The 24,607-nt window shown below is 35.3% G+C and overlaps 1 protein-coding gene across 3 annotated transcripts in view; it reads right to left on the minus strand.

Moving 5' to 3' along the window:
• Nucleotides 1-22,137, minus strand: part of GPCPD1 (glycerophosphocholine phosphodiesterase 1) — a 45,419-nt gene extending 23,282 nt beyond the window's left edge. Inside the window, exons 1-7 of one of the 3 annotated variants that reach the window (XR_001594411.2) lie at nt 21,987-22,137; nt 16,919-16,995; nt 14,020-14,116; nt 10,392-10,476; nt 4,548-4,623; nt 2,679-2,720; nt 902-1,025 (exon numbers count right to left, since the gene is read on the minus strand). Coding sequence is in view for 2 of the 3 variants with exons in the window: in XM_016123260.2 (XP_015978746.1) it covers nt 902-1,025; nt 2,679-2,720; nt 4,548-4,623; nt 10,392-10,476; nt 14,020-14,116; nt 16,919-16,967 (473 nt within the window). In the remaining variant the exon portion in view is untranslated. Of the gene's footprint in view, nt 1-901; nt 1,026-2,678; nt 2,721-4,547; nt 4,624-10,391; nt 10,477-14,019; nt 14,117-16,918; nt 17,039-21,986 lie in introns of those variants that run through there. The other 2 variants (XM_016123260.2, XM_016124048.2) reach the window with 2 other exon arrangements.
• Between the last annotated feature and the right edge of the window lie 2,470 nt (nt 22,138-24,607).

The following is a 24,607-nucleotide window of genomic DNA, read 5'->3' on the forward strand; positions in this document are numbered from 1 at the left end:
GGACTATGAAGTGTTACTTATACACCCTTTCCTTTATGTATCTTGTGATTGGAATAAGTACCATAATATTGAAGCAGTTGTTATAAAACTTCTATGGATTTTCAAACTGCAATTTCATTATGAATTTTGTTGTGAAGATAATTAAGTATTGTATTATTATAATTACTTCGGTTACTGAAAATGGCCCTTTCAACCCAGCCCTGACATTCTGTGAGAAAAGGCTGCATTACATAACAAGACTTAAAAATCTCTGTCCCAAAGTTATACATATCCAAATTACTGCCTGGGTCATTGAAAAGCCAGCTCACTCAAAGGTATATATGATGACATTACTGAAAAATAAAGTTACTCTCTATGTAGGTACTCACACAAAGCTTGACATCTATTTCTTAAATTAATACATGACTAAAAAGAAACTAACATGAAACTGCTATAATAACTGCTACCTTTCTTCATGGAAAAGTTTTCATTTTTAAGCCATGGGAAAATTTAAGACACTGAAAGGTATTTCTGACAATCACATTTCTATTTATGTCATTCTCCCCTCATTTATTTACACAAAATATCAATCTATCGATTTTAAAACAAACTATTGCTACACTAAGAAACTTTAAAAGGTATAAACTACACAGATGCATAACCTTAGAAATCATTTATCTATATAAAAACAAAATTTTCTAGTTTCAAATTTGAAATTAAGACTAACAGTAAGTACATGTAACCGTAGCACTCTGGCTGGGAAGCCGCTCACTCTTACAAGACCCTGCAGTTATTAAAAAATGTGACATTATAAGTGTGTTATTTTCTTGTTTATACGCTTAAAGGCTAAAATCAGATGGATCAGTAATCTATAGCACTAATGAAAATAAATGACCTAAGTAACAAATACACATGGTCATACCTAAATCTAGATTTTTTAAATTTCTTCTTAGTTATTGAGACAGGAGGTTTTTCAGAATAATGCAAACGCAATCTTATTTCAGTCTGACACGTCAACCATCCCGAATCCAGAGTCTCAATACCATCTAGCAAACAAACAGGAAGAACAGTAATTATTATACATATTTTAAAAAATAATCCAATAAGTATAATACATGCTGACAATTGTAGTTCACATTCAGATTTTAATACACTCCAGTTATATGTCACTGGTACTTCTCTTCAAAGCAAATATATAGGCAGTCTTAAAATTGTCATTGAAAAAGAACTTTTATGTGAAGTAGAAAAAGTGAAATAATGTTAAGAATAGCCATAGTTTAACAATTTAAGTAAATAAAAATATTCTTATTGAATCCATTGTTGCAGTAATACAAATCTATTTCAGAAAGAAATACATATTCCAAAATGGCTTCTAACCTACAGTTGGTCCATTGGGGATCGCCATTAAACTTCCAAAGCTTTACATGAGATATTTACTTAGCTGAAACTAGTTTAGGCTAGTTTAGTGCTGGGTACTGAGATATGAGAAGGTAAGTATAAAACTGTGAAGTCAATTTTCTACTCTCATATTTATATATTCTGCCATAAACTGTATGACTGCAATAACACTGTTTAACTTGTAGTTTCCAAACATAGAAAATAACATATTCATAAATACTAGAAAGCTATCAACTGTTTGCAATCTAAATTTTTCCACAGAACTCAAAAAACAAAAAAATCAAGAAGCTTTTCTGCTTAGATATGTTTAAAATGTTTAATAATTAGCAAATTTTAAAAATAAAGACAAACCACTATTATTTAACTTTAAACTGTTTTCAGAAATGGACGAAGTTGAAAAAATGGCTTTCCATCTAAACTAAAGCTGAATTTTGAAAAGCAACAACAAAAAGGAAAGAAATGTCATGTATATAATCATACATAGTAATTAACATATAATTGGGGGATCTGATGTGATGATGTATTACAGTTGAAGAAATGAGAAAACTATTCCATAACAAAGCTCTCTAAAACATGTAGCATAAATGTCATCTTTTGTAAATAAAGAAGACAAGATTCTCAAATTTTAAACATTAAAGCTGTTCATGTGTTTTAGATTACTTTATGATTTAATATAAATAAGTGAGATAAAATAAAGGAAGAGAGATTAAATTCCTATCCAAACACTGCCAAAGCATGTACATTTCTAAAGTGTATAAACAACATGTCCCTTGTAAAACCACAACCAAAAAAAAAAAAAAAAAATTCAGAACCTGTTCCTCCCTGTACTGGACAAGAAAGCAAACTGGTTAGCAGCAATTTATCTCTGGTTCAGTCAGCACAAATACACATTCTGCCCACCCTCTTTACGTCTTTTGACTCCTATAGTATAGTATCTAATATGAAAATGCAGGTTAGCATGACAATGATAATACATTGTGAGAATTTCAGTAACTGAAGAAAACTTGAATCCTCAAGATAAAGTATTTATAAATTCATAACATTTTCAACATATTCAGAGGTAAAAGGATTTTCTACTCTACTGTAAATTAATAATCACCAAATAAAAACCAAAAGGATAAAAATTTTAAAGCACAGGTATTATAATGCCAACTTTTATTTAACAGAATGTATTTGTTTCTTGATTTTAGCCTCTATTTTTCAATATCATACTGTCTTATTTCCCTGCACTGTTTCTAATGAATGTAAGGTAACATCTCAAATCATATCAGTAAAGATTTTCAAAACTCAGTCTTACTTACTGTGGGTTCCAAATTGTCCATCGTCAATAATAATTTCACTTTCTAGAATTGAAGGAAAATAGAAAATATAGTTAAAATTCATGATGTATGCAGAATGAACAACTGAGAAATTACATACCTTACATATTTTTTAAAAATATGCAATCTAAAATTCAAAAACAGCCCAAAGTGAATAAGCATATTTATTGTGGACCTCAATAAAGAATTTGCTTTTAAGGAGCCTATCAAACAGTCACAGTTCTTACATTCTTGGTGATTATTCATGATGTTACAAGAGAAAGAAAACTCCTCAGACAGGTGCTGTAGAGGCACTGGGAGACAAACTTCTTCTACACCCACCAATGTGTGAGGCTGACAAGTTGCTGGACAATAATATCTCCTGGTTGATTTTTTAAACTAAAGGTCTTGGCACAATTAAAATGCTTATTCTTATGTAGTGCATATTCTGAACTTATCTAAAATGTAATTCTCCTCAAATCCCAACTATTCCTTATAGCCAGCTAAAAGCTTTATAAACAATGTAAACTTACCTGTATACACAGAGCTGTGAGGAACTACCAAAAGAGTAAGTGCTAGCACATGCCCTTCTAACAGAAATTTCAACTAAATGAGACAGGCTGTTAAGCCCCGCCCTCTGAGTAAGTCTTTCCTGCTCTTTCCTTTCCCAGTTTACCTTAAACATAAGTCTTAAATATTTGTCAAAATAAGTGTGATAGTTCCCAAGAATCTGATGGATTTCACGCAACTCTTAAGTTTAGAAGTTATATTTTCCAAAAGTATAAAGGAAATTTTAAGACCAGAAATAAAATAATCTCACTTCTCACAATAAGAAGATATATTTAACTGTAAGATGCTTCAAAACACAAATTATTTTAAAAATACTCAATACCTAATAATTTCCAACCTCATATAGCACTATTATAATTCTTAAGTACTCTATCATAAACATTCTAAATACACTATCAAAAATGTATTAAAACATATAAAATCTATAAAAGAGGATGGAATATCTGTTTAAACGCAGTGTGTCTTTGCTACAGGGTAAAGCAGAATTGCTTGCTACTTTCTAAGCTAGTAACTAACAAGCCATTTATTATCTTTACATTCAAATTTTACCTAGAAACTAAAACATACATTTCTCTATACCGAGTCCATTTACAGATGAATCCAAGTGGATAATTTAATGAATGTGAAATGAACTTCAAATTTTAATCTCAATACAGAAAAGGAAATTCAAAAATACTTGTATGAAGAGAAATGCCATTTTTAGGCATAAGAAAACTGAAATTAAAAAAAAAATAACTGAATATCAATTTTAACATAGCCAGCGAAGTATTTAAATTAGGAGGAAAATATGTCTGCTACAACCAAGAAACTTGAATTCATTCATACAAATTTATTTAAGTATTTACTAGTTTAAAAAAACACACACACAATAAATAGAATAATTTGTTGTATTATTCTTACTATTCGAAGTTAAAAATCTAAGAATCTTTGTTTTGGATTAATTCTCTCCTCAAACATTCTCTAAGTTTTCTGAGCAAGAAATGAAATAAAGCCATGGATGCTCAGCCAAGAAGAATAAATATTCCACAATAAATTAATTTACCCCCCCGAATAAAAATAACTAGGCAAGCATTTCTAAAAATTTATAAAGTTTAAAAGTTTATAAAGCATTTCTGAAGTTTATAAAGAAAGGTAATTAAGAAATATTTAGTTTTGAAAGATCCATGAAATGCTAAGTGAAATTTGTACTGACAATGCATTGACCTTAAATTTTAGAATAATAATTAAATCTCACTAAGCCATTGTGCAGTATATTAGTAACTTTATGCATATGCCTCAAACAGATGCAGTTAATGCCCATACCTAAAGGGGTTATTGATCGTGGTTGTAGATGAGTCTCCCACTTGTGAACTATGACTTGACATGGACCACCGATAGTCTGCAATTTAAAAGTTAAACGTCTGCAATAATTTCTTATATCTTATTTTCTACCCATGACTCCATTAGATGTTTGTGGCCTAAGTCTAATACTAAATATGAAACCAAGAGATTCATCTTGTTAATTATCAATGTCATATGCCCCAAGTCAGGAATATACCAAGTCACAAAACAATGAGTGCTGGAATAAAATGAGGATGAGGCAATAAACAAACTGAAAAAAATATATATATATATATGAACTGGCACACAAAACCATCTTAAACCCATTCTTAAATCTACCTATTATACTCAGGTTTCTTTTCTTTCCAGAGAAATTTTAATCTTTAACTGATATTGTCCTGAGCTAAAGTTAACTGCAAATATACTTTGTTTGATATGTCAGCAGTCAATGAGGTATTAGTGGATAAAAGCATCTCATCTAAAGTTACTCTCCAAGTGTTTGAAAAAAGCCTAAACTCTGTAACAGCAGGAAGAGTAGGAGTAAGTACTTCAAGATTAATTATCACAAGTCCCTCAAGAAACGTGAGGGCATAATCATGTTCTTTATTATATATATTTAAGAATAGTAAATAGATAACAGAAAGAACATCAGATTTCTCATATCACAGTAACCGGTCTTTCTAAAGGGCACAGGAAACCCTAAAAAGAAAGGACACATGCATGGGTAAATGTGAAAAACTAGTTTTATAAAAGGGGAACTAACATTCAGTTTCACTCTTTATTGCCTTAGAGTTTATAAATTTATAGTGTGACAATTACTAATATTGTCCTGTTATCAAGTTCTCTTACTAAGGAAATAAAGCTTTATGTGTTGTTGATAACATCTACAGCAATTTAAAAACAATGAACCTACAAAGATTGCCTGCATTTAGCTAAAAAACTGAAATATTAAATGTTTCCTAATTTTCCTTTAATTTAAAAAAAAAAGACTAAAATATGTGCCAAAATAAAACCCTTAAATATACACTGTAAAAGCAAAATTTCAAACTATAACCTTAAAAGTTACTTTAATTTTTTGTTCTTTACATGTTTTCTGAAGAAATGTAGTAAAATACAGGAAAGCAAAAAGAAAAAACAAAAATCACCCATTATCACACCACCTAAGGATAATCGCTGTCAACATTTTCACATATAACCTTCAAGCCCCTTTCTAGGCATATCCTAAATATACTCTTTAAAAGCCTAGAGCATACAAGCCTCTCTAAATATATTACACATCTTTAGATGGCATTAAATAATCTTCTATAACATGTTATAGGATTTCAATATTGATTATATTTAATAAATGTGCCAAATGATAACAAATATGTAACAAATTAATAATTAAGCACAAAAGATAATCTGCCACTTAAAATAACCAAAGGTTAAAATATTTTTTAAAACTTGCAAACTTTTGAAATTTGTAAACAAAAATATTAGATATTCATTCAAATCATTTATCCTGGGATAATTCAGGAAATGCTCACCTTCTCTAGCCAAATACCTTGTTCGTTATAAGGGTATACTGGGTAGATATTTTTAAAAATGTAAATGTGAAACTGCTAATCTTATATTATGGTGAATTTCATTTCCATTACAATTAAAAAATGGTATACATTTAATCCTACATCTCTTATTTTTAACAACTTTTTCATGTCACATTTTTCTGAATCTATTCTTTTAAACATCAAACTTTCCAATCCTCAAGAGATGCAAATGTATACATTAAAAATAAGAATGATGTTTCTTAGCAATAATAAGCAGCCAGAAAGAACTAACCTATTCCCTTCCTCCACTCTTCCCATGTCCTCCACATTCCCCACTTAAAAAATCTTCTTCACTACAAAGATGGTGTGGGGATCTATATTCCCATAGAAGTTACTAATCAAAAGTGACTTGAAAGGTACCCTGAATATTAAATATCAGCAAGCATAAAAAGTGGGTAGAAAGAGAGTCTGTTTTCAATTTAGGTGTCAGAGAACTTTACTAAGTGTTAATTATAGCATCTATAGATAATTATTTAAGAATAGCCCTGTGGATTAATATTTAATAGGGGACATATTTTAGTAGTGATTTTAATAACTCCAAGCTCATCTGTTTTAGTTACAAACCCACCACTCGCAGCATGGAATAACAGGATGGAGTATTTGAAGAGCAGTCCACAAGGCTGCTTCCAACAGATGACTTATAATGTGTCTACCAGCATTCACACTGCAAATCCATGTTGGTTGGTATACAGCACGTTACGACAGTGGAAAAAAATTGAACGAAGTTTTAAAATATAGTGAATTTTTTAAATTGTTATGACTACTTTATTAAACTTTAGAAGGTATTCTTAAATTTTAGCTTACTAAAGTTCTTTTTTTAAAAAAAATTTAAGATCTGAGCATTGATATAGTAAAAGTCTCAGTAATGACTCCAAAATATGTAATCTTTTTTAAGGCTCTATTTCATGAATAACATTCTTCAAAACCTCAGAAAAAAGAATAGTTCCATTCTGTAAAAGGCTGCCATAATTTTAAGCATTTTGGAGTCAAGCGGAAGGTGGATCTTTGGAGGAAAAAAGGAACATCATTAGTCCAAACAGTACTCCATTAACAGTACTGGTAGATTTATTTCACAAGTTAGCATATATTAAATCAGACGATGGCTGGAATGTTTTTAAACATGTACACAACAAAAACACAAAAAAATCTATGTTTCCACACACAAAAGTCTTAATGACTGCTTTCTTAAACAGTTAACATCATTCAGCTACATCAAGCACTGAGAGAAATAAACAAGATTATTATCCAAAATGTAGGCTGGAGTTTTTTTGTTTTAACAAACCACCAAGCAAAATTATAAAGTAGTCAAGTAACATCACTGCTTTTAAATATCATAAAAAATTTAACTGTGAACATTAAAATTTTTATTGTTTTCTTTCCAGTTTTTAAAAATAAAATGCATGTAAAAGGATCTCTTAGGAATTTTTATCTATGCTGTCAGAGGCTGGACACATAGTAATTTTAAAAAATCATTATTTTTAATAAGACCAATAAAAAAAATGGTTGCCTATGAGCAAGTAGAGCTAAGAAAGATAGTTGACAGACATCTATGAGATAATTCAAATTTGAAGTTAACAGCTGAGGGTATTTAACATTTAGAAGAATTTTATTATATTAAGAAACTACAGACAAAATGACAGCATGGGCTATTCTGAAAATAAATCATTATCTGCCTATCACAGATGACTGATTTTGTTAAAGATTTAAAGTGAAATCAAGGTAGAATAAGAATAAAGTAAAAGAGTGTAATGAATCTAATTATGAGTGAATGTTAAAACCTATAAAAATTAGAAACAGACATGTTACTGAAAAATAAAGAGCTATTTCCACTAAAATGAAGGAAAAATTTCAAAGACAATATAATTAAAAATTGGCTAACATTTCTGCATAACATCCCTAATTTTAGTCACAAGAGGAGTAGACATGGATTTTTAAAATATTTAAATTACACATTAATTCAAAAATTACCTTTGGTGAAGATGTACAATTAATGGACTATCTGCAGGTTCACACCACTGTTTTCATTGCAAGAGTATCTACTACTTTCTTTTCTATGTTTAAATAAGTTAATATTTTGATTTTTCACCTGTGAACTTATCTTAAAATTCAATATATCAACATCTTAACTTAATTCTACAACATGTAAGAGAATGTGTAGCTATGGAAATTAAGCGATAAAGGACTTCAAGACTCAATGTTTAAACTAAAAGAAATATGCCAGAAGGAGTAAAATATGAAAGAGAAGATATGAATGTAAAAACTTTACATTATTTACAATAAAATTTGAACTACGGAAGGGACCTGGGAAATTTAAAGTTCAAACCATTCATGTTAAAGATGAGGAAGCTGAAGTCTGAAGGTCAAATGACGAGATCACAAAATTTTAGCTTAGGCTCTACAATAGCTTAGGTAGATTACCTCCTAAAACTTCTGATCCAGTAAAATTAATATTATTACCCATTTCGGCTTTTCAATGCTTTCATTACTTTATTTCCCTATTATTCTTTATATTCGTAAAATATATATTCCAATAATTTATAACATTTCACAATTTGGGATTCCTTGAAAATCATTTCTAACATCTGACAATGCACAACTGCATAATTATTTTTATTAAAAACTGTTTCATTTAAAAAGCGCCACCAATTTATTTAAAAAGTGTCACTTTAAACTGGCATGTGAGAAAAAAAAGAACCTCTAGCCATATGCATGGGATTTTATGTAGCTATTTACTCTATTCCATGAAAAACATACTTACCATGGCTGCCCCTGCATCACACGGTACATGTGTACACGATACAGAGCACCTACTTAAAGAAACACACTCACCAACACATACCGTAAACTTTTGCAAGTATTACAAGGGGAAAAACTTGTTTTTTACTGTAAGTAGACTTCTTGCCAATTTTTTCAAAAAGGCATTTTGGACTGATTTGCTGCTTTTTGTTACATTTTCAATTAAGAGGGAAAATATTGTAGGTTGGCTTAATTTGACTTGCGTTGACAATAGTCTTACTTTAGAAAACTATCCCCAAAGGACTCATGATTTTCTTGTCTAAATGTCCCTGTAAGTAAAATTTAGTTGCTTTCACATGTTACAAATTTCACATACCAAGATCCTCAAATAAGCTATCAATGTCATGTGGGCTGTGACCTATATATCTATGCACAATTGTTCAATTCATACTGAAGAACAATGCTACAATGCTTAACTCCTATACCAAATAAATGATCTTAAGTCATTAAAGTGAGACTATTGTCAAGATAAGCCAACACAACGATCAACCATAATGTAATTTAAGTTTAATTACTGAATATTCACAATATATTTTTGGAATAAGAAACGTAATAGGTGCAAAAGACAGCTGAAGTGGGTTTGTCAGTTTTTTCTTTTTTATATTGGTGGCTAAGACAATAAGGTAACAGTGGCTGCTTACATTTTTTACATGTAACAAGTATTCAATGACCCCCAGAGGGAAATATATTTTTTTCAAAAGTCTAATCCATGTTTTGCTTCCTAGATTCCTGCCTAAGCCCTTGTTCACATGCAGCCCAAGTGTGCTCAAAGGTAACAATCTGAAGGAAAAGAATCCTTTCAGCAAATTAAAGAGGGAAAGAATCAACTTTTTTTTCTAAATATGAAAATAATCCTCAAATAATAAATCATTGTGAGCAAGCAGATTTAGATTTGATACTCCAAAGGTCTTCAGGAAAGATCCTGGTCTATTAACACCATCTTTGAAAAAAATCTAAGAGAGATGACCTCCGTTTTGATAGAAGGTAAATGATGCAGCCAATAAGAGTGGCTGCTGTAAAATAATTCTTAAAGACAATTACTCACTTAAAGCTGGCTATATATTCCTCTAAATGTATTCATACCACATATGGATTAACAAAATGAAACAAAAAGAGAAACTCTTGCAACTGGATACTAACCAGTTTACAAATGTTACAGAAAATACATATCCATTGAGAACATTTGTTTATCATTAAAACCAATTTCATAACATTGCAGAATATACTTACTATTAGTCTTTTAAAAATTTCACCGCAGACACCGTCTGCCTTTGAAGTAGATACGTCTACGCTTTTTGGTACTAAAATGTTATTAATCCAAAGTTCTAATTTCCTTATTAGATCAAAACAAACTCAATTTTGCTTTTAATGTTTCCAAACATAAATTAGTTGCTTCTGAAAGAAGTTGGCTAAGAAAACTGGAAACTAGATGAAGAAAACATACCTTTGGTTCTAAAAAGCACCCTTTGAAGTAGCGATACTGAACTGACGCTCCTCTACTGAGTACAATGGTTGCTTTCCACAACATGCTGTGAGGAAAAAAAAAAAAATTTAAAGCAGCAGCATCAATATCAAACTAAAATGCATAAATAAAAAATAAAAAATAAGAAAAATAAAATGCATAAAGATCTCATAATTCATGAAACTCCTCAAGTAGGATCTGTGACCAACACCATTTATTTATTCCTATACAGAATGTTACTACAGGCCTAATCGGTACCAGACAGGCACTGGGAATGCAGTGATAAGGCAGAAAGAGCCCTATCTTTAAGGAGATTTCTTTCTTGCGTGGGTAGACAAATAACCAACTTGGTGAAGTGACAAGAAGTTTGGGAGAAGGCTTTTGGAAGGGTGGTGCCTCAATGAGAAAGTATCTAAGCTGAGAGCTAAATAATGGGAAGGAACCAGTCACAAACAGAAAAAGCAAGTAGCACAGAGGTGAAAGCCAGAGTCGGAATCTTCTCTGACTTCCCATTTGGCTAGAGATGTTACATGGCTGCTAAGAGGCTTTGGGAACAAGACTGGCAAACTACACTCATGTTCCCAACTGTCCCTTGTTCTGTCCCGCCCAGCCTCTGGCTATTCCCCTAGCCAAGCAATCAGTACCTGTACATTACTTGTTTCAACTGATGTCTTCTTCTGACATATTCTACTGCTATTCTAAAACTTTGACTCAGCAGTGAAAAAATTCACAATTCATGAATATAACTGATTTTTAGCTTCAAATCACAGACCAATAGTATCTAAAATGTAGTCCCAGGACCACTGGTATCACCTATGTGCTTGTTAGAAATGCAAATTCTCAGGCTGCACCCAGACCCATTTAATTAGAAACGCTGGGAGGGGGCCCAGCTAACTGTAATTTAACAGATGACTCTGATAATAAACACTTAAGTTCAAAAGCCGTCACAGACCATTACCTAAAGACTATTACAGCATGAATAGTTCGTTCGGTATATAAATAGTAGCTCCAAATGTTCTTCTGTGACACCAGATGGCTAGCACCGAATTCCACCTGGCTCTGCCAAGATAGGTGTCAGGGAATGATCCTCACTCCGACTTAATCCTGGTTCCTAAGAAATATCCACAGCCAGCTGTCTCCCATCGTCCTACATTTGGCAATCAAATTAATTTGGTAGTAACAAAATACATATGCCCTGGCTCCACCCTTGGGAGACTGATTTCATAGGTCTGGGTAGAGCCTGGTCAAGTGGAGTTTGATAAACTTCACAGGGCACTGGATGTGAATGATTGGTTGAGAATCATTGCTGTAAAGCAAGGATAGCAAATATGTGCTCCTACTTTTCCCTGATAAGCCTCAGAATCATTTCTAGCACAGGACTCTGGGCAGATTCTACCAACTCTAAGGTGAAATTTATTTCCTATATCTGCTTAAAAAAAAACAAAAGACAAATTTGTAGTACTATTAGGTACATAAAACAGCCAGCTAAAGTATATGAAACTAGCTCTAATTGTGCACACTAAAATTAGGGGGAAGCTCTGAAAAATGTGCTGGGACCCCTCTCATGCACTATTCCTCAATATCCAGGAACAGGGACTAGGCATGTATATTTTTCAAAAGTCCTCACAAGTGATTCTAATGTGAGAACCCTGATTAAAAAAAAAAAAAAAAAAAAGAATCACTAAATGAAGAGATGGAAAGAGCAAAGCAATGAGTCTTTTTATCCCAGTTTTCTAAGCAAATGTAGCCAAGTGAAAAATGAACCAGAACTGCTCAGTGACGTCAAGTATGAACATAAGCTGATGAAATTCAAGATAAACCAGAAAAGAGGTGGTGAGAAGGTTTAGAGTACCTGCCTGATTTTGAATCACCTTCATATCCTTCCCCAAAATACAATAAAATCTATAGGAACAAATAAAACCACAAGCGATCCACATTTTCTGCATTATTAGGTAATACTACCAAGACCTTTGAATTATCTGTAAGTAGGAAAACAAAGTGCAAAAGAGCTCTTGTCACCAGAAGCCTGTATGTATGGAGAGGTTTAAAAGACTGAAAAGGAGGCATGGAAGACTTAGATGCAGAGTACACTGAAATCCCAAAGAAGTTTGCCTTTTGCATCATCTTGTGTCATCTGCTTCCTTTCTCCTTGGGAAGCACTGTTTGTCTGCCATTCAGTGGTCTCCAACCTTTTTGGCACCAGGGACCAGTGCTCCTATGAGAATCTAATGCCTGATGATCTGAGGTGGAGCTGAGGCGGTGGTGCTAGCACTGGGAAGCTTCACCTGCTCGCCTGCGGCTTGGCTCCTAACAGGCCACAAACCAGTACCAGCCTGCGGCCCAGGGGTTGGGGACTCCTACCACATATGAATCAATTATATTTCAGTGTACACCAGCAATGTAAAAATGGCTGGTCCCATTAAGTGTCACTTCATTCTGTTTATATCACTTTGATGAGGCTGCATGAAATGAACGTAAAATAGATGACAAGGCAGCTCAAGAGTTCAGAGCAGAAGTATGTTTTAGAAATAAGTTCAGAAAGATTAGGTTTCACTTCAGACAGAAGTGGCTCATCTGAAAATCAAGGAAAAAATAGCCACTTGAAGGGAATAAACGTCTCATTCTTCCGTGATCTCAGTTCGTTTATCAAAGGAACTTTACTTGTGGCTGAGAAAATGTGCGCACCAATGACAAAGAGGGGAAAGGGTGTCCTATATATGGTTTTTGTTTATTTTTCTTGGTTTACATTATGGTATTGTTTTACTTTCCTTATTTGCCTTTGCTTTGCCATCAGTGTTTCTCAAACTATCTGCTGTGAAGGCCCAGTTCTGTTTGCTTGTTTGTTTTACCTAACCTGTCCTGCAACCAATACATTTGGTATCCATACCCATGAGGTTCAATAAGATGAGTCCACGATGACGTGCATGAATGCCCCAGCAATGTCAAACTGCTATAAACATTTCTAAATGTTTGCTCCTAATGTTTGTATTTCTCCCTGATAAAAAAGGTTTTTGTCTAGCTCTGGTCCACGGGCCACATTTTCAGCAGCACTGCCACACACACACACACACACACACACACACACACACACACACACACACAATTAGAATTTGAGCTTCATAATCACTGAATCTGATGCTTCTCCCTAGGTACATTTCCTCCTCTCTCCTCACCCCCACACATATATCTTGACAATCCACTTCCAAATTTCCCTAAGTGGAGAAGATCCACCTTTGTTGACATTCACTGATTCTGTCCTAAAACCTTATTTTAGATCTTTTATCAAGAATTATGTACTGAGAAGCCAAAAGATAGTATCTAAAAGGCTTTTTTAAAATAAGAAATAGCAATATCAACCTATTATTTAGAAATATGGTGGTAAATTTCAAAAGAACCAGTCAAGAGTTGAAAATGATTATGAGAGGCAGAAATTGAGGAAATGGGAAACTTTTTTTTTTCCCTAACAAACTTTATAAAACTATTTTAACTCTTTATGCACATATGGTAACTTTGATGAAAAAAAGAAAAAGAAACCAAGGTATCTTAGTCGACCCCAAGTTTATAATCCAAATGTCACAATTATTCTGTCACCTGACATTCCCATGCTTACCTTTCACCTGTCTCATTCTCTGGAAGAAGAGCCACAGCATTTTGAGGACTCCAGTTTCCCAAAGCATCACAGCTTCCACATATTGCAAAAACTTCTCCTAAAGAAACAGAACCAGTTACAGCGGCATGAGAAGGAAAGTTTTAAATTTTAGTTTTAGGAAGCAAAACAGTAGTCAGTGGCACTAGTTTGACTACATGCAGAGTCCCCTTCAGCAGAATTGGAAGACCCTCACTGGAAGCATGGGTCTGGACCCAATCAGCACACTAGCACCTGTGTATTAATTGAATCACACCTTTACAGAACCAGAGCGAGAGACAAAAGGGATGTGTAGGGATGAACTTCATTCATTCAATAACTTAAGCCAATAAGAAACACTGAAAAGACAAAGTTATCAAACCATAGTCCCTGCCTTCAAGGCAGCTTCCAAGTTAAAGCAGCAAACACTCAACGCATAGAAATATTCTTAGTAACTGATATTTTCCAGGAACTCAAACACTAATAATCAAGAAAAGTATCAAGGGGAGAGGAATGATTTAACAAAAAAATCCTCAAAAAAAAAAAAAAAAAGATTTATATAGTGAAAAATCCAGTACTTATGAAAATGACTATTGTTTCATCAGAAAACTTCTTATCAATAGACAAATCACCATATTGCTATCACCTGTATTTGCTAAATTTCATATATTTAGCAAAAGTCTATACCTTCTTGGATATAAGTATACGGAAATCTTTGACTTATAAACCAATTCATCCCGAGTTAATATAATTAAAATTCATGAGGAAAAGATAATGAATTGAGCCCACATGACAAAGTTCAAGACAAACTCCTCTACAGTCTAAAAGCAGCTTGGTTTCTAAGCTCTAGGTACTACTCTAGAATTAGAGTTGGCTTTAGCCACCTACATGAGGATTTTGTAGGCTTATACTAACACTTAACTAAAATTCCAAATGACAGTCATTCAGGAGTTTTCAGAGTTCTAAATATATGTGTGTGAACAACAGGGTGGTTTTGCAGAAAGATTTCATGTCAATTCTTTAGAGTAAATTCTTTAGAGTAATCAGACTTCTGTAATTAACTTAGTTTATCACTACCTTCTCTGATTTTCTTTTAAAAGGATAAACACTGTTGTTAAATACAAGGTACAGTGATTCATTCCCAAGACTGTACATGTTGCTATGCATATAATAGCATATTCTCTGGCTCCTAGCTCAAAGTACAGATCAGTATAAAATCAGATTCAGGCCCAATACACTTCCTTTATAAAGGAGTTGGTCATGTCTTGGGCCCACAGCAGCAGCTACTGTTTGCTCTGAAAAGACCATGTGCCCCTAAACAGAAAAGGTAAAGTTGGGCTGTCAGTCAGTGGTTCACTCTTTCCTTCTGTAAGTGTTCCTGCATTTTACCAATTCCCTTTTGGCAATGTTACTTCGTCTTTCTGCTGATTGCCTGTGAAAATGATTTCTATGGGGGGGGGGGGAGGAAAATTTTTTAATAGACGGACCTCTTTGTTTAATTGGCTTTTATTTATAAAAGATTATAAAGACTTGGATGCTAACTAAAGGAATCTGCAAACAGCTCTCTGACACATTTTTTTTACTTGTTCCCTCTAACCTCACCCCGCTCTGTACTCTCTACTCTCTCTACATTCAGCATACTTCCCACTTCCTCCTGATTCAGTGAGGAAATCAAGGTGATGGCAGAGTTGAAGGTTTCCTTCAACTACTCTCCTTCCTACCTATAGATTCATCTGCATTCACATCTACCATTATCTTCCCTCTAGTCCTTGAGAGTGAGAATCCCCTTTTTTCAAGCTGACCCATCAGTCCACTTGCCTGACATGGCCAGCTCCCTAAAAGATACAATATAGCTCTATAGTCTTCTCTCAACAGAGAAAGCTGCACAATGGACTGGAGATGAGTGCCTGACCCACAGGAGCCAACCTATCTTCAGTCTGTGGAATCTTGCCCAGATGAGCTATACCAGTGTCTCCACTTAGTGTCTCCACTAAGACTTTGCACTTGAACAGACACACATTCTGTCAATTGCTGTGATGGCTGCTAGAATAAAGACTCTGGATAGATAGAGTGAATCATTCATTCATTCTTTAACACGTATTTACCCCTGCTCTGAGCCAGGCACTCTGCCAGGTGCAAGAATTCATCAGAAACAAGACAAAAGTCGCATTTTCACAGAGTTTATAATGAACAAAATTACTTAAATAATTCCAAAAAATCTGTAAGAGGTGCTACAAAAAGTCCTGAAACTTGAACTTCATAGGAACTTTAATCTGGCTGACTGTGGGAGACTGTAGTAAGGAGAGCTTGAGTGGGAGGAGTGGGGCACAGATTTAGGCAGAGGAAATAATCTGAGGGCGTCCCAAAGGTGAGAAGGAATGCAACATATTTGGGGAGCTGGCCAGTACAGCCAGAGTATACTATACAAGGAGGTATCAAACCCAGGTGTGATACTGTTTTGACATGCTATCATACACTAAAATTAGTTCACATTGTTATATTACACAGCCAAAAATACAATAAAGATAAAAATAAAAATTTACAAGTAGGGTTCAAAGTTATCTCAGCTAATATTTGACCAACTTCTTGCACTAACAAAATTTCACCCATTTTCATGCTACTTAGAAATTACAGCCCAACTCTCTGTCATGTGGCAAATTAAATAAAGTTACAGCTTTCTTAGAAAACATGAGGATCAGACACTATTTGGGGAGCTTCCTCCACCCCCTTGAGTTTATCATGTTTCAAGCACATTTCTGGTATTGGGTAAACTATAAAGATATCTGAAAACTGGGCCCACTCTAATAACAACTCTACATTTAAAATAAGCCAGATGAGAAAAATGCTAATTTAAAAATTGTTTTAAATTAAAATTTTACAATACCTGGTAACAGATTTCCTCTTATTTCAAAAGTAACCTGAGAAGGTGTCATTCTGATGGACTTATTTTAGAATGTCGTGCTAGAAAAAAAAAAAAAGATGTCATTTATAGTATATGAAAATATTAGCTCTAGATTGCTACCCCCAAGAAACGAATTAAAAAGCAAACAAAATGAAACAAAAAAAAACAAAAATGAATCTTAACCAGAAGCAAAAGATTTCAGAGACCTTATACAGAGAGACTGAATTACTTAAGAAATACCTAGCGAGTTTTAGATTACTAACCTATAATGTTACCAACCTATTCCATAAGAATTTATGGACCAAAAAAAATTTTTTTTAAGGATTCATGATTCTCTTGTCACATATTTTCTCTTCTGATAAGCAGCGTTTTGAACTCAACCTGTATTTTCTGACCAGGCTCATGTTACGGTGGAAGGAAAACAAAAAAACAACTATAGACAGAAAAAGCCTTGGCTCAGGAGAGGATTTTTGCTTTAATAAAGAGTTTTCAACTTTAATAACAAGGAAATAACCAAAGAACTCAAGTATTACCCACTGAAACAAATCAGTTATATTCAACAAATTTGAGGATGTGCTTCTTAGTAACTAGGGACTTAAAGAAAACCTTTGCCACAGATCACTCTTTTCAGATTTTTCTCTTTAATAACCATAAGACCATCATCACTCCAGTTCTGCAGACTTGAATTTAGAGTCTCAACCCCGCTATCTATTACCAAACCCTGTTGATTCTAATTGATCTCACATACATGCCTTTCTTTCCAAAGTCTGAACTTCATTCAAAACTGTAAGTCTCCTATCTAAATTTTGGCTTTTAAATCTCTTCCAAGTAATACATTTTATGTCATTTAGAACAGTCCTCCTCAATATTATTGGAATCACTTCAATTGCTTACAGAACTCTAAACCCTTAAACCTTTCTTATCCTTTACCACTTATCACAACTTCAAACTTTTTCATTTCTTTGCTGTTTTCCCAGCCAAACCAGTCTGTTTACCATCCCCTAATAAGTACCTGAGGGAAGACAGGAAATAGATTTCTTTTTAATTATACAATGCCAATTCTCAAGGTTATATAATTTAAGTATAGAAAGAACATATACTCCACACAAGGACATAACATAGTCCACATAACTTATCCAATACCCCCAAAACTTTTGCACCCCAATCCATAAATGTTCCTAAAAAACTTCTAATCACATCTTTACTCTGAATCATTTCTATTAATTTATCATTTTAAATTGCATTTATTTTATACATTATTTCACATTTAAAAAGTCCTAAAGAATCTTTTGTTGCTATTCATTCTTCTATTTCTCCCTTGTTCTCCCCTGGCTCCCTGTGAACACATGTACAACTCTGCAATGGTAACTTAATGAACACTGCTACAGTTAACATTCAATATTATATTAGTTTCAGGTGTACTGTATAGTAATTAGACATTTATATAACGTATGAAATGATCCTCTCAATAAGTCTAATACCCACCAGACACCATACAGTTATTACAATGTTATTGACTATATTCCCTATGCTGTACTTTACATCCCCATAACTATTTTGTAACTACCAATTTATACTCTTTAATCCCTTCACCTTTTTCACCAGGCAATCTTCCAAGGGAGATTAGGCAATATCAGAAGACAATTTTGGTTATTGCATTTGGGGGTAATGCTCTTTGCATCTAGTGGGTAGAGGCCAGAAGTTCTGCTAAACACCATACAATGCACAGAACAGCTCTGTACACAATTGTCCAGCTCCAAATATCAATAGGGCTGAGGTTATGAAACCTGATCTTTAATATCTACCCACAGAGGACTGCTATGGGGATCGAGAGTCCAGGCTCAATGTTAGTTATATACTATGTATCATTCCATTTACAGCAATTATAAAATGTAAATGTTTAATACACACACACACACAACCATCAGTTAACATCTAAGACTTCCCTTTTTGCAACCTAAGATTGCACTGGGGAAAAATCTGTCCTTGATCAAAATCATTTCTAAGATACCTTAATCTACTCTCTAAAACTAAACATGATCTAGTTATAGCACATACATCCAGTTCTAGCACTGCCAAAGAATGTCCTGAATCTAAAAGAACCTCTAGATTGTTATTCCCCCAATAATCTGTCATTATCCAAATATCTTAATAGTCCTCTTTTAACATGACATCTGCTACGAATGAGTTATAACCCTAGGAGTACGAATATTTCCTTTTCTGATAAATATGTTAATTACATTGAACTGTATCTACATTGTATCAAGAAGAAACCGGAAGGCTAGCAAAAAAGCTTGCCTTAAATTACTGAATTCTGAGACACAACAAAAAGCCCTGTCATCCAGTAAAACTGCTGAATAATAACTGACCTCAATCTCAACCTGTAACTTGTACTTTCATCCACTGTTTACTAGCTCAGTTCAACTAAAGACAATGTTACCTACGTAATAAACATAGTACTCAACTATTTGTCTATCAATTTTAAATAACTATTTTAACCAATTTTAGGGAAATCAGATTATTCAGATTAAGTTCAACAGCTGATACAAAATTTTATCTAAATTTCTATTGCATTAAATAGGACTCATCTGAATTTAATATAAAGGAAATCAACGGGTTATTAAAACTGAGCCTTTCTTAAGGTTGTTTCTAAGAGTGGTTATAATAAACTGGGCTGTACACAGCTGCAGTAAATGTACTATATATACGAAGCTATCCACACAGCACAAAAATACCCAAAACCCTTCCAGGTGTCAACAAAGAGCAGTGTCATCCACTTAGTTTGACAAAAGTCACATAATCTGGTTTCATTTCCACCCCACACCCCCGATTTACTACCATATTAAATAAAAGCCTGGGGAGCTGCTGCTATAGCAGTTTACTTTATCGTGGACAGAGGCCAAAATTCTGCTGCAGTATTTAAGCGTATAATTCTGGCACCCTACCTCTAAAACAGTAGTGACTAAGTAAAATACTGTTCTGTGGTGGAATGCAAAATTTACACACGCACTTCCAAATATACATAAAACAAGAGAATATGAAAAAAGCTAGTCATTTTTACATAATGAGCTGACTATATATGTAATTTACCCAACTCACATATTACCTCGTGTATAGACTATGGTTCCTGAGAAAGGTTTTTGGTTTTGTTTTTTAAATATAACCTCCATTTTGTGCTTTTTGAAGATAAATATTAAAGAACATTCTCGTGCGAGACTCTAGCATTTAACATCATTTTAATACTTTTTGAAAGACTCAAGCAATTATCAAAATATTACACTGTAGTTTACATTTAAAAATATTTGAGTTTACACAATCTGACAAAATAAGTGTTACTTAATTTTTCTGGCAAATAAAACTATTCCAACACATGACCTTACTAGTTTACCAGTTTAAAGGACAAAAGAGAGATTTAAGCAAACGAAGGTAACATTTAGTTTAGAGCTAAATTGAAGTCAAAGATTTTTTTTTTTTTAGCTAAAATGTATTTCTCTGGCCAAAAAGAACATCTGTTTTCCTCCAAATATTTTCAAAGAAAAAAGCTGTTTCTAAATCTCCTTGCTCTTTATTAGATTTCCAACAGCCTTGCGTCTCATAACTAGCTGTAAGAAATATATGAAATGCCTGTTTTCCTGAGATAATTTCTCTTCATTCTGGTAGAGGATCATTATGACCCTACTACTCTGACCCCAGTATACTTTGAGCCAATATTTTAATCAAATGTATGCAAACATAAATGGATTATTATTAAGAAAGCATTTCTGGAAATTTCATTAAGCCAAATTAATTCCTTAACCAACTTTCTAAACAATGCAGTAAAGCTTTTCTAAATGGTTTCCATTTCATGTTATCTTGATAGTATTTTCACATATTTCATATATTTTTCCTAGTTAAGTTATACACATAGATTTAATTCATCAATCTACTTAATTCATCAATTCTACTCAGCTGTGAGATTTTTTTTTTTGCGGTCACTATTTCTCTGAGGATAACTTTCCTGAGTCTTATTTGGTCTACAATATTGGTTCTCCTTAGTTCTTAAATCAAGAACGGACAGAGGCCATGTGAAGTTTTACCTGTTCATATTGTGTTACTTTTTAGCTGAGCAACAACTAACTGTCAGAAATGTAGCAAGATGGAGAAACATAAAGGGGTGGAGTAGGAGCTGGGGAGAAACAGGCAGCGGAAGAGTACACAGGAAAACCTTTGCCGGTCCAAACATCCAGCTAGGTTCCATCAATTCCCCTACGTTGGTGCTACATCAATCAGACTCAACAGCTGTCTCAAGGTGAAAAAATTCTCCACGATTCATGACTGAATTTAGGGTAGATTTCCTTTACAACCGGGCAGTGGGATAAGAGGAGGGGCTGATGAAGCACCTAACTGACTGAAGCTTTCTCACAGAAGTCAACAAGGCAAATGCAAGAGCTTTGGAAAAAGTACAGCTTTGGGCAGCTGTCTTAAAATAGTACCGAGGGCACTGATGTCTATTCCTAGAACCCTTTCTTAGGAGAGTGGGCGCTTTCGTTTCTTGGAATAACTGAGTTATCCAAGCCCTGGACTACGTGGCCAGGCGATTTCAGAAAACGAGTTGTCAAAACACAGAGGGATGGATGGAGAAAGTGGTGGTGGGGAAGGGGCGTGCTGTGGGTTAGGGTACGCGAACGACTTCTGCATTTTTGTTTCTTCATCCCTTAACCTGGTACTTCCTATATCCGTGGTGGTCCTCTGCTCTTTGCATTCGGGTATATCGAAAATACTTCACAAGATTTTCAGAGGGGAACTAAGCACCAGGCAGCCCAGCGGAAACGTGGCAGCAAACAAAAAGGTCGAATAAATAGGTCTTACCCACCGACTCCCCGGAACGAACGTCCAGGCCGCTGTGTCCCCGGCGGGCAAGTGCCCGGCCCAGGCGGCGCGACCTCGCCCACCCTCGGCCCCGCCGCGGGTCCCGGCGCCCCGGCGCCCCGCCGCCCCAGCCCAGCGGCCGCGTGAGCGCCCGCCGAGGCGCCCGCACCCAGCGCCCCGGCCGCCCGGCTGCGCGTCTCACCTGCCAGGTCCACGGGTCCGCGCCGCCGCCGCTGCCGCCGCCGCGACGGAGGGCGAGTGCCGCCGGCCGAGGTGCCGGGCTCTCGCTGTCCACAGCTCGCCAGCGCTCCCCAAAGCGACCCGCGGCGGCGCTCAGAGGCAGGAAGCCGCGGCGCTCAAACCGGTTTCAGCTGCTCCGGACCAAACCGCCAGGCCACCCCGCGGGGCGGGGCCGGGGGAGGGCGGAGCGGGGCTGACGTCACGCCCGGCGCCCTCCCGGCCAATCGGCGGCCGCACGGAGGGGGCGGCCCCGCCTTGCTGGAAAGGGCCCGCGGCCGCGGCCGAGGGCATCCCCGGGGGCCTCGCGCTCCGCCTGCCCGCGGAGCTGCACCCGCGGCGGGTAGCCAGAGATAACGCGCCGTGGTCCCCTAAGCCCTCTTGGAACAACCGAGAGTACAGGCTGCAGATGCCATTCTGAATCGCATATTTTCCCATTCGAAAGTGAGGGAAGTTAAGCAGACTAGATGTCTTCTGGAAACTTTCTTTCGTTACAAAACAAGCACACTGGCTCACAAATGTAAAGTTAATAGCGAGAATTAAGGGAGTTAAGATGGTTGAGAGTTTATAACTTTGCTACACAAAGGATGGTGTACAGGTCAGGGGCATCGCTTGGGAGCTGTCGGAATTGGAGTCTCAGGACTGTCACAAACCTGCATAATCAAATTTGCGTTTACAAGATCCTCAGGTTATTAGTATGCAAATTAAATTCTGAGAAAGCTAGAAAGACCCTCTCTGCAAAAGTCGTAGTCGTTTATTTCCTAAAAAAACTGTCCCTACCAAAAAGAGCCTTTCTTTCCTTTGATGGTTCCAGAAAATTTAATCAACATTTGCTAGATACCAAACTTAAACTTATTTTTCCGGCATCAAGGTTAACTTTTGGTTTTGGTTAACCTCTAACATTAAGTTATGTTATCAAGTGAGATACTGAAAAAAAGAACCACTCTTGTAGGGAATGTTGAGGAGCTCAATAAGAGATAGCTTGAGTTGTAAATTGGTTGGATTGAGCCTACTGAGGTGTTTGGATGAGATGAACTTTAGCTTTAGACATAGCTTCCAGTTTTATAAATCGGATTGTTCATGGCCACATTTGATATCTAAGCTTGGATTAGGTTCCGGGGCATTTCTGACGATGTCATCCATTCGGTTAATAAATAATCATTAAGTGTCTACTTTGTGCTGGACACAGGGTGCAATGAATTTTGACGGCACTCATTTTAATCCCAAATTTCTTAAAGAATTAAAATTTCCTCTTAATTATGCACCATAATCTGCTAAAATCTGCTGTCGTACATTTCCTAATAGCTTGGAGTTGATTTCATTCCTCTGCAGTTAGTCGTATTAAAGTGATGAATTTCTTTCATACGAGTTTACTTCCTTTAAATGTTTATTATAGATCTTTATTTTCCTGTAATCACTGTTTAGTCAAGCAACTCCTTGCCTAATGTTCACAGGTCAAGTTGATGGACCTAATCCATGCTCCCTCCTTAAACCTTATTGAAAATGACAGAAGAGTTATACATATTTGAAAGATGCACCATCTTTGTTTTGGGCTGATTCTTCTCCCAGAAATAATCATCATCATTTGTACATATTTCTTGATCAATCCATGGAAATACTGTTAGTTTTCTCCTGAGATATTCCACAATTACTCCACTGTCTGAATCTTTTATGAGACTCAAAACACGATCAATTTTGTGTTTCATTTACCTCACTTGTGGCCCTGCTCCTCAAAGGTACTATTCATATCTTTCGTTCCCTCTGCATTAGTTCATGAAGAAATTACACTATGAACTACTTATTGTTCACGTAGGTAACAAAATTGTTATAGTTTAGTTTTTGCTATTGATTTTTCTTTCATAGAAAGATCAGTTCTATATGAGAGAACCCAAGGAAATCACTGGTTTCCAAAGCTACTAGGTGCCTCAAATGTGAGCCTTTAAACTAATTTCAAATTGGCTGCAGCTTTTCTGGTGTATTGCTTTTTAAGCTCTCAAGTACCTCAGGATCAAAATGTCTGGAACAGAAAAGGTTCGAACAGTAAGGTCAAAACACCTGTTCCTGCATCAGCTCAATGAGAATTTAAATACCACAGTTATTTCAGGAGAAGTTTGAGAAGGCACTGAGCACCTAACACAGTACTCGCTGCTCCCTAATGTTTATGTCCCTCCCAGGCTTTCTCTGAACCTCAGTTCCATGAAGGAACTACCAGTTTTATTATATGTCATTCTTGTGCATGCATACAAAGGGACATAAAGTGAAAGAAATTATTTATGTATTCCTCAAACTTCACATTTGTAGTTCAACCCTGAATAATATTGCAATTTTCTTGTTTTTCTAAACAATATTTTTCAGTAACATTAGTGATATAGCTCAAATATTATCCCTGGGATTTTCTCTAAGTCATTGATACCCATTGGGCAAGTTTGGATGCCATTATTGTTTTTGATCCTAAGTGAAGGTCTACAGACAACAGCTAGGACATCTGATCCATCTTTAAATGGTCCTCAAATGGTTTGTACACTAAAACACCCAGGGGTTGTAGCCATGCTGCCAGGCAAAACAACCACATTCAAGAGAGCACAG

Source organism: Rousettus aegyptiacus, unplaced genomic scaffold (assembly GCF_014176215.1).
Source record: "Rousettus aegyptiacus isolate mRouAeg1 unplaced genomic scaffold, mRouAeg1.p scaffold_m13_p_12, whole genome shotgun sequence".
In the NCBI taxonomy this organism is placed as follows: Eukaryota; Metazoa; Chordata; class Mammalia; order Chiroptera; family Pteropodidae; genus Rousettus; species Rousettus aegyptiacus.